Source organism: Manis pentadactyla, chromosome 5 (genome assembly GCF_030020395.1).
Source record: "Manis pentadactyla isolate mManPen7 chromosome 5, mManPen7.hap1, whole genome shotgun sequence".
Taxonomy (NCBI): domain Eukaryota; kingdom Metazoa; phylum Chordata; class Mammalia; order Pholidota; family Manidae; genus Manis; species Manis pentadactyla.
In genome coordinates this window covers 156495586-156508139 of record NC_080023.1, presented here as the reverse complement: position 1 = coordinate 156508139, position 12554 = coordinate 156495586, and the positions used below count along the sequence as shown (strand labels likewise).

General features: G+C 35.9%; 1 protein-coding gene across 4 annotated transcripts in view; it reads left to right on the top strand.

Annotated features, from left to right (window-relative positions):
* The window catches only part of LOC118920910 (ubiquinol-cytochrome-c reductase complex assembly factor 1), a 143483-nt gene that overhangs the window by 52640 nt on the left and 78289 nt on the right, over positions 1-12554 (top strand). For 3 of the 4 annotated variants that reach the window (XM_057502939.1, XM_036902465.2, XM_036902467.2), the window contains one exon: positions 7047-7119. The exons of the other annotated variant lie outside the window; for it this stretch is intronic. In XM_057502939.1, the coding sequence (XP_057358922.1) occupies positions 7047-7119 (73 nt within the window). The remainder of the gene's footprint in view (positions 1-7046; positions 7120-12554) is intronic. 4 annotated transcript variants of the gene reach the window in all.

The window sequence follows — 12554 nt, the reverse complement described above, 5'->3', positions numbered from 1 at the left end:
TTGGAATTCAGCAAAGTTGCAGGATACAAAATTAACACACAGAAATCTGTGGCTTTCCTATACACCAACAATGAACTAATAGAAAGAGAAATCAGGAAAACAATTCCATTCACAATAGCATCAAAAAGAATAAAATACCTAGGAATAAACCTAACCAGGGAAGTGAAAGACCTATACCCTGAAAACTACAAGACACTCTTAAGAGAAATTAAAGAGGACACTACCAAATGCAAACTCATCCCATGCTCCTGGCTAGGAAGAATTAATATAATCAAAATGGCCATCCTGCCCAAAGCAACATACAGTTTTGATGCAATCCCTATCAAATTACCAACAGCATTCTTCAATGAACTGAAACAAATAGTTCAAAAATTCATATGGAACCACCAAAGACCCCGTATAGCCAAAGCAATCCTTAGAAGGAAGAATAAAGTGGGGGGGATCTCACTCCCCAACTTCAAGCTCTACTACAAATCCACAGTCATCAAGACAATTTGTTACTGGCACAAGAACAGGGCCACAGACCAGTGGAACAGAATAGAGACTCCAGACATTAACCCAAACATATATGGCCAATTAATATACGATAAAGGAGCCATGGACATACAATGGGGAAATGACAGTCTCTTCAATAGATGGTGCTGGCAAAACTGGACAGCTACATGTAAGAGAATGAAACTGGATCACTGTCTAACCCCATACACAAAAGTAAGTTCGAAATGTATCAAAGACCTGAATGTAAGTCATGAAACCATAAAACTCTTAGAAAAAAACATAGGCAAAAATCTCTTGGACATAAACATGAGCAAATTCTTCATGAACATATCTCCCTGGGCACGGGAAACAAAGGCGAAAATGAACAAGTGGCACTATATCAAGCTGAAAAGCTTCTGTACAGCAAAGGACACCATCAATAGAACAAAAATGTACCCTACAGTATGGGAGAATATATTCATAAATGACAGACCCGCTAAAGGATTGACATCCAAAATATATAAAGAGCTCCCACACCTCAACAAACAAAAAGCAAATAATCCAATTAAAAAATGGGCAGAGGAGCTGAATAGACAGTTCTCTAAAGAAGAAATCCAGATGGCCAACAGGCACATGAAAAGATGCTCCACATCTCTAATCATCAGAGAAATGAAAATTAAAACTACAATGAGATATCACCTCACACCAGTAAGGATTGCTACCATCCAAAAGACAAACAACAACAAATGTTGGTTGATGATGTGAAGAAAGGGGAACCCTCCTACACTGCTGGTGGGAATGTAAATTAGTTCAACCATTGTGGAAAGGAGTATGGAGGTTCCTCAGAATGCTCAAAATAGAAATACCATTTGACCCAGGAATTCCACTTCTAGGAATTTACCCTAAGAATGCAGCAGCCCAGTTTGAAAAAGACATATACACCCCTATGTTTATTGCTGCACTATTTACAATAGCCAAGATATGGAAGCAACCTAAGTGTCCATCAGTAGATGAGTGGATAAAGAAGAGGTGGTACATATACACAATGGAATATTATTCAGCTGTAAGAAATAAACAGATCCTACCATTTGTAACAACATGGATGGAGCTAGAGGGTATTATGCTCAGTGAAATAAGCCAGGCAGAGAAAGACAAGTACCAAATGATTTCACTCATATGTGGAGTATAAGAACAAAGGAAAACTGAAGGAACAAAACAGCAGCAGAATCCCAGAACTCAAGAATGGACTAACAGTTACCAAAGGGAATGTGACTTGGGAGGATGGGTGGGAAGGGGGGGATAAGGGTCGGGAGAAAGTAAGAGGGCATTATGATTAGCATGTATAGTGTGTGGGGGGGCATGGGGAGGGCTGTGCAACACAGAGAAGACAAGTAATGATTTTACAGCATCTTAGTACGCAGATGGACATTGACTGTGAAGGGGTATGTGGGGGGGACTTGGTGAAGGAGGGAGCCTAGTAAACATAATGTTTTTCATGTAATTGTAGATTAATGATACCAAAAAAAAGAAAAGACCTTCAATCGATTGTTTCATTTCTGTTACCTCCCTCCGGATGTAATCCCATATCTCTGGTATATTTCTCTACAGGTCCATCAGGATGGTTATGAGTTTTATTTTGAATTCTTTTTGAGGAAGATTGGTTTTATCTATCTCACCAGGCCCTCTCTCTGGAGTTGTCTGAGTAATTTTTGACTGGACCAGATTCTTCTGCCTTTTCATGGTGATAGAAGTGGTCACAGGCAGCTGGTGCATGTGTCATCTGGGAGAACAAAGTCCCTTCCTGCTTGTTGGTTGCCTTGCCCTTCTCTGCTGCCTGCGCCATCTGCCTGCACCCTGGGAGCAGTCTCTGGGATAATCTCCTGAGCTGCCATGGGCGGGGCAGCCGTCGGGATTGCCTACCGCATTGCGGGGGATTGCAGCCACACCGGGTGTGTTCTGCAAGAATGGCACCCCTTCATGCCTTTTGGACCTTGCTCTGGCTTCTGCTGCCTATGCCGTCCACCCGCACACAGGGAGCAGTCTCTGGGATAATCTCTTGAGCTGCCGTGGGCAGGGCGACTCTAGGGATAGCATAGCACACTGCAGGGGGTCGCAGCTGGCCATGTGTGTTCTCCTGTGAGACCGTGCCCCTTCGATGAAGTACATTCTTAATTGTCAGTTAAGTATTAGTTGTGTTCATTAAAGTTATCTTTTTTACATCATAATTCTTTGACAAATGGTAATCATTTTATATCTGGTAATGTATTAATTAGGATCTTTTTGTGTATTAAAAAACGTTTGTGATTGTTGCATTTGGATTTAAAACTATGTATTTTGTTTGAAAATTAGGAAATAATTAAAAGGGAAATGAGAATAGAGGAAAGAAAGAAAAGAGAAAAAAATTTTACTGTTTTTTAAATTTTGTAATGGTTAGATTACACTTGGTTGCTACCATATGCTTTGTCTAGCCTGTTTTTTTATTATTCCAGAGGGAAAGTTGGCTACCACTTGGAGGATTACTAAATTATCAGGAAAATTTCACTGTTTTAGTTTGAGTTCGCCTCTTACTTTTCTTGGTTCCCTTGTGACCTCAACTAAGTCCCTGATGTTGCATTACAGTCTTTTGTGATGTGGCAGAGTCTGCTTTCTGTAACCTTCATTTTTTATTTATGACATCAAAACTTCAAAGTATGATGTTCTAATATAATTTTGATGGGAAAGTGTAGGTAAAACTTTCTATTTTGAAAGATTGTGAGCCCCTTTCAGCAAATGTTGACTCAGAAAGCTTATGACTAGACATTTGTATTGTATTGCACTGGAAAGATTCTTTGTGTTGTGCTTTCACGTCTTCCATTAGGGAGTAGAATGCCTGCTTGATATCAACAGTATCAACCATCTTTCCTTCATATTTTTCTCTAGTGTTTTCATGTATAGCTCCATTTTTCTTCTAAATTCATATTTAGAAATTTATATGTAGCTTTTCCTTTACCTGTTTGACTATCTTGCCTGCAATATTAGGTAAGAAAGGACATTTACCATATTTAGCCATATGTCACCGAATAGGCATTTTCCAGGTTAGTATTAAGCCAAAAAGTTATTCCTGTTCTGAAGGACACTCACAAACTGGAATTCATTCATAAGTGGGTGGTGAGCCTTGTGAATGCTTTAGAAACTGTTCAATAATAATGGTTAAAAGAAATAGAGATGCTTAGCTTGGAAAAGAGAAGACATGGTGGTTCTTAAGTATTGAGGGACAAATGTAAAAAGAAAAGGTCAAGACAATGTGAGTGGGCAGATGATGTTTAATCAATATTACGTGAAGCAGATTTATATGCAATAAAGTAAAGATCCAATAGAAATTGTCCTCCAGTGGGATAGGTAGCCTCACAAGGTTATTGGACTTGTTTGAACAGGGGCCCAGATGGTTGACCATGAATCAAAGATGCTATAGGAGAAATTTCAGTGTAGAAGAGTCATATGACCTCCAAGTCCCTTCTAGCTCTCACACAGCTATTAGTGCAAGCCCTTTCCTAGACTTGTTCCTCATCCTGCAGGATGGCACAAAGTGCATCAGTTAGAAGAGTTGATTTCCATTTCCTAAAGCTGTCTGAGGTGCTTGTTTTAGTCAAAGGGACTAGTGAAGTCTTACAGAGTTTGAATGAAATGAACATGAAGTTATCCATGGACCAGAACAATTTGTATTGACTTTGTGGAAATATAGTCCACCTACCTCCTACCTCCTTAATTTATATTAACACATGAATCTTGAAGAGTTTCTTCCCACAAGTTGTCATTGCCAGTCCCTGTGTCAATGTCTTAAGGGACTTGGTTTAGAGATTTGTCCAGGAAAATGGCCAACCCAAGTATAAAGGGTTGGCTTTGCTGCAGGAAAAGTGAGGAACTATAAAATGCTCCTGATTGCCACAGTATGAGCACTATATAAATACACTGGTCTGTATGGTGAGATCTTCATGATTTGTTGTGAATGCTTTCTTCACAAACATGTTGTGGGGGAGAATATCCTTCTCAAGGGAAGGTTTAGGCCTTGGAGGCAAGTCTGCCTTTCCTCAGGCACTGATTATTTATGAACCTAAAAGACTCTATGAGAATGTGAAGGCAACTGCAGAGTTGAAGGAAGGAAGGAAGGAAGGAGGGAAGGAGGGAGGGAGGGAGGGAGGGAGGAGCTAGGTTATTGGGAATTTTTCTTAAAATAATAAATGTATCTATAATTGAACTTGGCCATAAGCCCCATGAAAGCAGGAGTTTTTGACTGCTTTGTTTACTGCTGTATTCCCAGCATTCAAATCAACATCAGGCAGAGTTAAGTACTCAGTAAACTATTTGTGACTGACGTGAAGAACTTACAGATATCCTAAGCTCCCTATGTCAAGGCTAGGAATAGGTCTGTCAAGGCCAAAGCATTAGGATAGGATAATAGGGTATCATTAGTTTGGTGACAGTACATACCAGTGCTTCCCAAAAATGTATTCTGTGTCAAATACTTCCAAGAACTGCACGTGTTAACAGTGTTAGCAGGATTCTTTTTTAGCCTGCTGATATGGTGAATTACACTGATTTGTGAATGTTGAATCAGCTTTGCATTTCTGAAATAAAAAAACTATACATTTTTCATGAAGTATAATTGTCTTTAAAATATTGATGAATTTGGTTTTTAATATTTGATTAAGGATTTTTTCATTTATGTTCATGAAGGCTATGGTTCTGTAGTCCTGTTTTCTTCTAATGATTTTGGTTTTGATATCAGGATAATGTTGGCCCTGTAGAATGAGTTGGTAAATAAGTGTTCTTTCCTCTTGTTTTCTAGAAGAGTTTGGGATCATTTCTTTAGATGTTTGGTAGAATTCTCTAATGATGCTATTGAGCCTGGAGTTTTCTTTGGGGGGAAGGTTTTTTTTTTTAAACCATAAATCCAATTTCTTTAATAGATACAGGACTGTTCATGTCTATTTATTCTAGTGAGCTTTGGTAGTTGTCTTTCAAGGAATTTGACAATTTCATCCAAGTAATTGAATTTATTGGCCTAAGGTTGTTCATAATATTCTTTTATTATCCTATTAATATCTTTAGGATATATAGTGATGTCCCCTCTCTGATTCCTGATATTGGTTATTTCTTTGGTTTCTTTGATTTTCTGTGTTATTTTTCTGTTTTCAGTTTTACTGATCTCTGCTCTTATTTTATTATATCATTCTTTCTGTTTGCTTTTAGGTTTGATTTGCTCCTCTTCTCATGTCTTACCATGGGTTTTGTTTAATTGTAGGCTTCAAATGATGACTGACTCCCATATTGGTATATCTGATTTCCCTTTGTTATATATTCTTTTGTTTTCCCTCATAAGAGCCTTAGACTAAAAACTTTGAAAACATAACAGACCTCAAAAAAAATCTTAATTACAAAAAAATCTTTAAAAAATTTTAATTGTAATATGAGACATATCCTTTGTTAATTTATTCTGGTTATTTCTGTCCATCAGAGACACTGTCATTTTGACTTCGGAGAGTATAGAACATTATATTGTATTGAATATAGTGTATCTTTGGTGACTTTGAATCTTAATAACATAGGTTTGGTTTACTAATATTCTAGGTTGGTTTTTCTTCAGTTGCTATGTCATTCTCAGTTTGTGCATTTTGTTTTTTTAGTCTGTGCATATTTGAGTTCATAATTTTCTCTCTCATTTTAAGAAAAAATAAGCTTCTACAGCCTTTTGTTGATGGATTAATTTATTTAATTGTATCTTTAAGGAAATATTTTGAAAGTCCTTAGAAATACTTGTTATTTTAGCACTGAATTGGTCTTCAGATCTGCAGTAAACTCTTAAAAGAATTTTTCATTTTCAGATTTATTTTTATGAAGGCATAATGTGCATTCAGTAAAACCTACAAATCTTAAGTATATAGCTCAGCAAATAAATTAAAACAACCACTCAAATCAAGATTCTAAGAGAACTCAGTGCTTTGGGAAAGAGTAAAAAGGTTGAGCCTTTTACTATATGTTTTACATTAATTAGAAATCCTCATTTATAAAGACAGTTTTATGTTAATCAGCAAACTGTAAAATGAGGGAAAATATGGGAAAAAAATGACCTTCCTCAAGGGGAAAAACAAAGACTTTCAGAATAGATAGGGCTTCAGAGGAAAGAGTAAAGGGTTGAGGGGTTTTTTTGGTTTGTTTGACTTTGGTCAGAAGAATGGGTAATTTTTTTATACAAAGGATTTCAGATTTTAGAGAGTTAATGTGGATGATGTTGAACAGTGGCTTATAGGTCCAAATGTGGTGAAATGGGTTTAAGTTAAAGAAGGGAGTTTGTTTAAATATTGGAAAAACCTTTGTAACATTTTGATGCTAAAATCATAAATTTCAGAATTGTGTGAAGTCTGTGAATGACTAGCTTTAAGAAATAAATACCTATGTTGGTTTAGCTATTCAATTTGCCAATTTTTTAATACATCCTTCTAGTTGAAAAATATAAGATTCTGTGACCTACGTCTAATGGCACTAGAATATCCATTTGGTCATGTCTTGAGTTTAGTTTTATTCTCTTTGTCTAGAAGATTAAGATTGCAGCCCTGCGCATGTATACTAACTGTGTGGAGAAAACTGACTTCGAGGAATTCTTTCTAAGTAAGTTACTGTTTTTGATAGTTCTAAAATGGAAAATGAATGTATTTTTCATTTTTATGATGTGTCTAGTAGGATAGATTTTAAGTCACTAGTGAAACAATTTTTCCTGTACAAAATATATAATAAAAGCTGCTCTTTTTCTCTTTTAGGAGAATAAACAAAGGGCAAATGAACCCTGTAAATAAAACATTTTAACAAGTTTGAACAAAACACTAAAAATGTCTCCTGTTCTTTGATGTTATCATTCCCCTTTTCACAGTTGCATCTTTTTACAGAAGAGTACCCGTAGTAAACATATCATGTTTTACTTAGCATTTTGATATGGACTTCTTGCCAGTCATTACTCTTTTATTTCTAGTTTCTAATGATTTTAGTTAATCCTGGACTATGCCTCATGATTGTTCTTGCTTCTTTTGAGGAACTATTGGGTCAAAAGGCACATATAATTTTATTATTTATTTCCCACTGATAAATTGTTTCCCAAAAGGATTTTACTGATTTAGACTACTGTGAGCAGTTGATTGTACCAATACAGTATTTATTTTAATGCTATAAACTGCTGTAGTTTTAAACAAAATTAAAGCAGGTACTTAACAAAGTCATTGAGAAAGTTTACCAGTTTCATAGATTTAGGAAGGAAATGTGCTGTGCACATCTATGGTAACAGCCTTTGTCTTCTAAGCAATGAATGCTCAACTGTGTGTTCTGGATATTTTTCATGCACAACAAATATTTATACAGTTGACCCTTGAACAGCACAGTAGTTGGGGCAGCAACTCCGTAGGCAGTTGAAAAATCTGTATAATTTTTGACTCCCTGAAAAGTTAACTACTAATAATCTATTGTTGACTAGAAGCCTTACCAATAACATAAACTGTTGATTAATACATATTTTATGAATTATAACATTCTTATATTACATGTTACATATATTCTTACAACAAAGTAAGCTAAAGAAAAGAAAATGTTTTTTTCAAATTTTTGCAAATCTCAAAAAACATTTCCAACGTATTTACTGAAAAAAGTCCATGTATAAGTGGACCATGCAGTTTAAACCTGTGTTGTTCAAGAGTCAGTTGTATATAATTATACAATTATAATAAACAATGTAGTTTGATTATTTAATAGCATTTTGGTTTTTTAACACCAAGTGTGAATTGTTTTCTTGATTTTGCTCTTTTAGCAGATTGCTATAAAATATTAGAAACTTAAAGTACCATACTGAGTTACGATCCTAATTTAGTATCCACCTTCCATTTCTTTTTTTTTTGAGAGGGCATTTCTCGTATTTATTGATCAAATGGTTGTTAACAACAATAAAATTCTGTATAGGGGACTCAATGCACAATCATTAATCAACCCCAAGCCTAATTCTCAACAGTCTCCAATCTTCTGAAGCATAACGAACAAGTTCTTACATGGTGAACAAGTTCTTACATAGTGAATAAGTTCTTACACAGTGCAAGGGCAGTCATATCACAGAAACTTTCGGTTTTGATCATGCATCATGAACTATAAACAATCAAGTTAGATATGATTATTCGTTTGATTTTTATACTTGATTTATATGTGAATCCCACATTTCTCCCTTATTATTATTATTATTATTTTTTAATAAAATGCTGAAGTGGTAGGTAGATGCAAGATAAAGGTAGAAAACATAATTTAGTGCTGTAAGAGGGCAAATGTAGATTATCAGGTCTGTGCCTATAGACTAAGTATTAATCCAAGCTAGACAAGGGCAACAAAATATCCACAGATGCAGAAGATTTCTCTCAAAACGGGGGGTGAGGTTCTAAGCCTCACCTCTGTTGATCCCCAATTTCTCACCTGATGGCCCCCCTGCGACTGTGCCTGTCTTAGGTTGTTCCTCCCTTAAGGAATCTTACCCGTCTCTGGCTAACCAGTCATCTTCTGGGGCCATACAGGGAAATGTGAAGTTGGTAAGTGAGAGAGAAGCAATATTCTTTGAAAAAGTTAGCTTTTTACTTCTTTGCAACACCTTCCATTTCTTATTTATTCATAGTGAGGAAAGAAAACTTCCTTGCTTCCTTTCATCTTATAACACTTTCTTATTTTAGGAGAAATTAGTCTGAAAGGAAAAAATATTCTCTACCTCACGAAGAAACTATTCATATTAGAAGCTGGATTTTTCTTAAGTGGTGTCCTGAATCCATGTGCTTAAGTATTCATCAGATCTTTTTAGAACCTCATCCTCAGACATCTATTTAATATTAGATTCAATGAATAACTCATACATTTATTATAATTATTTCAAAAGGATGTTTACTATTTTTGTCTTAGCCAATCCTCATTATTGAAGATTCTTGTGTTAATAATACAGTATTGAATAATGTGACTGTTATTACAATTTAATATATCACACTTCAATTTATAGTCTTTTGTAAACTACTTATAAAAATAAAAATTTCTAAAAATTACTACTATTATATACTAATAATTCACATTTACATAATATGCTTTTACATTTTTCTCATTTAGAAGTTACAAAACATTGTGGGATAGGAAGGACTTGTATTTTTTTTTCAGTCCAAGTATTGACATATAACCTCTCCCACATGGTGACCACCAGTCATTTCTCAGTGCCTGTGAGTCTACTGCCATTCTGTTCATTTTGTTTTGCTTTGTTTTTATATTCCACAAATAAGCAAAATCATAATGGTATTTGTCTTTCTCTGTCTGAAGGACTTGTATTCTTATTTTCATTTTTGGGTGTTTTTTTTTGGCTAAGTAATTTGACCAGAGTTGCTTAGTCAAGCATTGATCCTATGTCATCTGGCTTAAAATCCAGGAATTTTTCCACTATCACACATTGCTTGTGAATGAGTGTAACTGCAAATTAGAAATTGTAATCCATCTTAATATTGTTGTGTTTTATTATTTTTAAATGAAATCTACCTCTATGAGATGCTCTATTAGTGTTATAAATTGATGTCTAGATATAGTAGAGCATGTACATCTCAGTGAGCTTTGCCCTAGCTTTGCCCTTTGAAGTAGTTACCGAGGGAGGCAGTACATTTTTCAGTGACATCAATTTGAGACTCAATTAAGAATTACCTTTTAGACCTATAGGGTGTTCATTTGTATTTTATGCTCCTTTATACTCCATCTTTGACATTTGTGGGTAGATTAAAATTTAAAATCAAACCAAAGTGGTTCCAAACTATAGCTAGTGAATAAAAAAGGAAGCACATCTTAAAAGTGCCATTTGGAGGCAGAAAAAGACTATCTATAAAATAATGACACTGACTTTCTTGCATCTTTGATTCTAAAGAGTATGTCAGGCAGTTTGGGGGTAGAAGAAAAGAATATGTTTATAGCTTCCCCATAAACATTATTCATATATTTTATTTTTTGCTAGTTTTTAATTTTTAATTTTATTTTTGTTTTGGTATCATTAATATACAATTACATGAGCAACATTGTGGTTACTAGATTCCCCCCATTATCAAGTCCCCACCACATACCCCATTATAGTCACTGTCCATCAGCATAGTAAGATGCTATAGAGTCAGTACTTGTCTTCTCTGTGCTATACTGCCTTCCCTGTGCCCCCTGCCCCCACATTATGTGTGCTAATCGTAATGCCCCTTTTCCCCCCTTATCCCTCCCTTCCCACCCATCATCCCCAGTCCTTTCTCTTTGGTAACCGTTAGTCCATTCTTGGGTTCTGTGATTCTGCTGCTGTTTTGTTCCTTCAGTTTTTCCTTTGTTCTTATACTCCACAGATGAGTGAAATCATTTGGTACTTGTCTTTCTCCGTCTGGCTTATTTCACTGAGCATAATACCCTCTAGCTCCATCCATGTTGTTGCAAATGGTAGGATTTGTTTTCTTCTTATGGCTGAATAATATTCCATTGTGTATATGTACCACATCTTCTTTATCCATTCATCTACTGATGGACACTTAGGTTGCTTCCATTTCTTGGCTATTGTAAATAGTGCTGTGATAAACATAGGGGTGCATCTGTCTTTTTCAAACTGGGCTGCTGCATTCTTAGGGTAAATTCCTAGAAGTGGAATTCCTGGGTCAAATGGTATTTCTATTTTGAGCATTCTGAGGAACCTCCATACTGCTTTCCACAATGGCTGAACTAATTTACATTCCCACCAGCAGTGTAGGAGGGTTCCCCTTTCTCCACAACCTTGCCAACATTTGTTGTTGTTTGTCTTTTGGATGGTGGCCATCCTAACTGGTGTGAGGTGATATCTCATTGTGGTTTTAATTTGCATTTCTCTGATGATTAGTGATGTGGAGCATCTTTTCATGTGCCTGTTGGCTATCCGAATTTCTTCTTTGGAGAAGTGTCTGTTCAGATCCTCTGCCCATTTTTTTAATTGGATTATTTGCTTTTTGTTTGTTGGGGTGCATGAGCTCTTTGTATATTTTGGATGTCAACCCCTTATTGGATATATCATTTATGAATATATTCTCCCATACCGTAGGATGCCTTTTTGTTCTATTGACAGTGTCCTTTGCTGTACAGAAGCTTTTCAGCCTGATATAGTCCCACTTGTTCATTTTTGCTTTTGTTTCCCTTGCCTGGGGAGATATGTTCATGAAGAAGTTGCTCATGTTTATATTCAAGAGATTTTTGCCTATGTTTTTTTCTAAGAGTTTCATGGTTTCATGACTTAAATTCAGGTCTTTGATCCATTTTGAGTTTACTTTTGTGTATGGAGTTAGACAGTAATTCAGTTTAATTCTCTTACATGTAGCTGTCCAGTTTTGCCAACACCAGCTTTTGAAGAGGCTGTCATTTCCCCATTGTATATCCATGGCTCCTTTATTGTATATTAATTGACTGTATATGTTTGGGTTAATATCTGGACTCTGTTCTACTGGTCTGTGGCTCTGTTCTTGTGCTAGTACCAAATTATCTTGATTACTGTAGCTTTGTAGTAGAGCTTGAAGTTGGGAAGTGAGATCCCCCCTGCTTTACTCTTCCTTCTCAGGATTGCTTTGGCTATTCAGGGTCTTTTGTGGTTCCATGTGAATTTTAAAACTATTTGTTCCAGTTCGTTGAAGAATGATGTTGGTTTTTTGATAGGGATTGCATTGAATCTGTAGATTGCTTTAGGCAGGATGGCCATTTTGACAATATTAATTCTTCGTACCCAAGAGCATGGATGAATTTCCATTTATTAGTGTCCTCTTTAATTTCTCTTAAGCAAGATTATCCCTTTAAAGTGGCGATTGCTCCTTTGGATTTTTGGTATTTTAGGGGTTGAGTTTTAGAGTCCTGAGAATTCACTAATTTTTTAAACGGATGCAGAGCCCTAGGTAGCTGACCAGTATATTCCTTACTCTTCCAACACAAGTAAGGCCAGCGCTGTTTCATGACTATTGTATAAGAATGAGTTGTTTACTTACAGTGTGCTTATGAGTAAACAGTGTGCCTTTCAGCCTCTT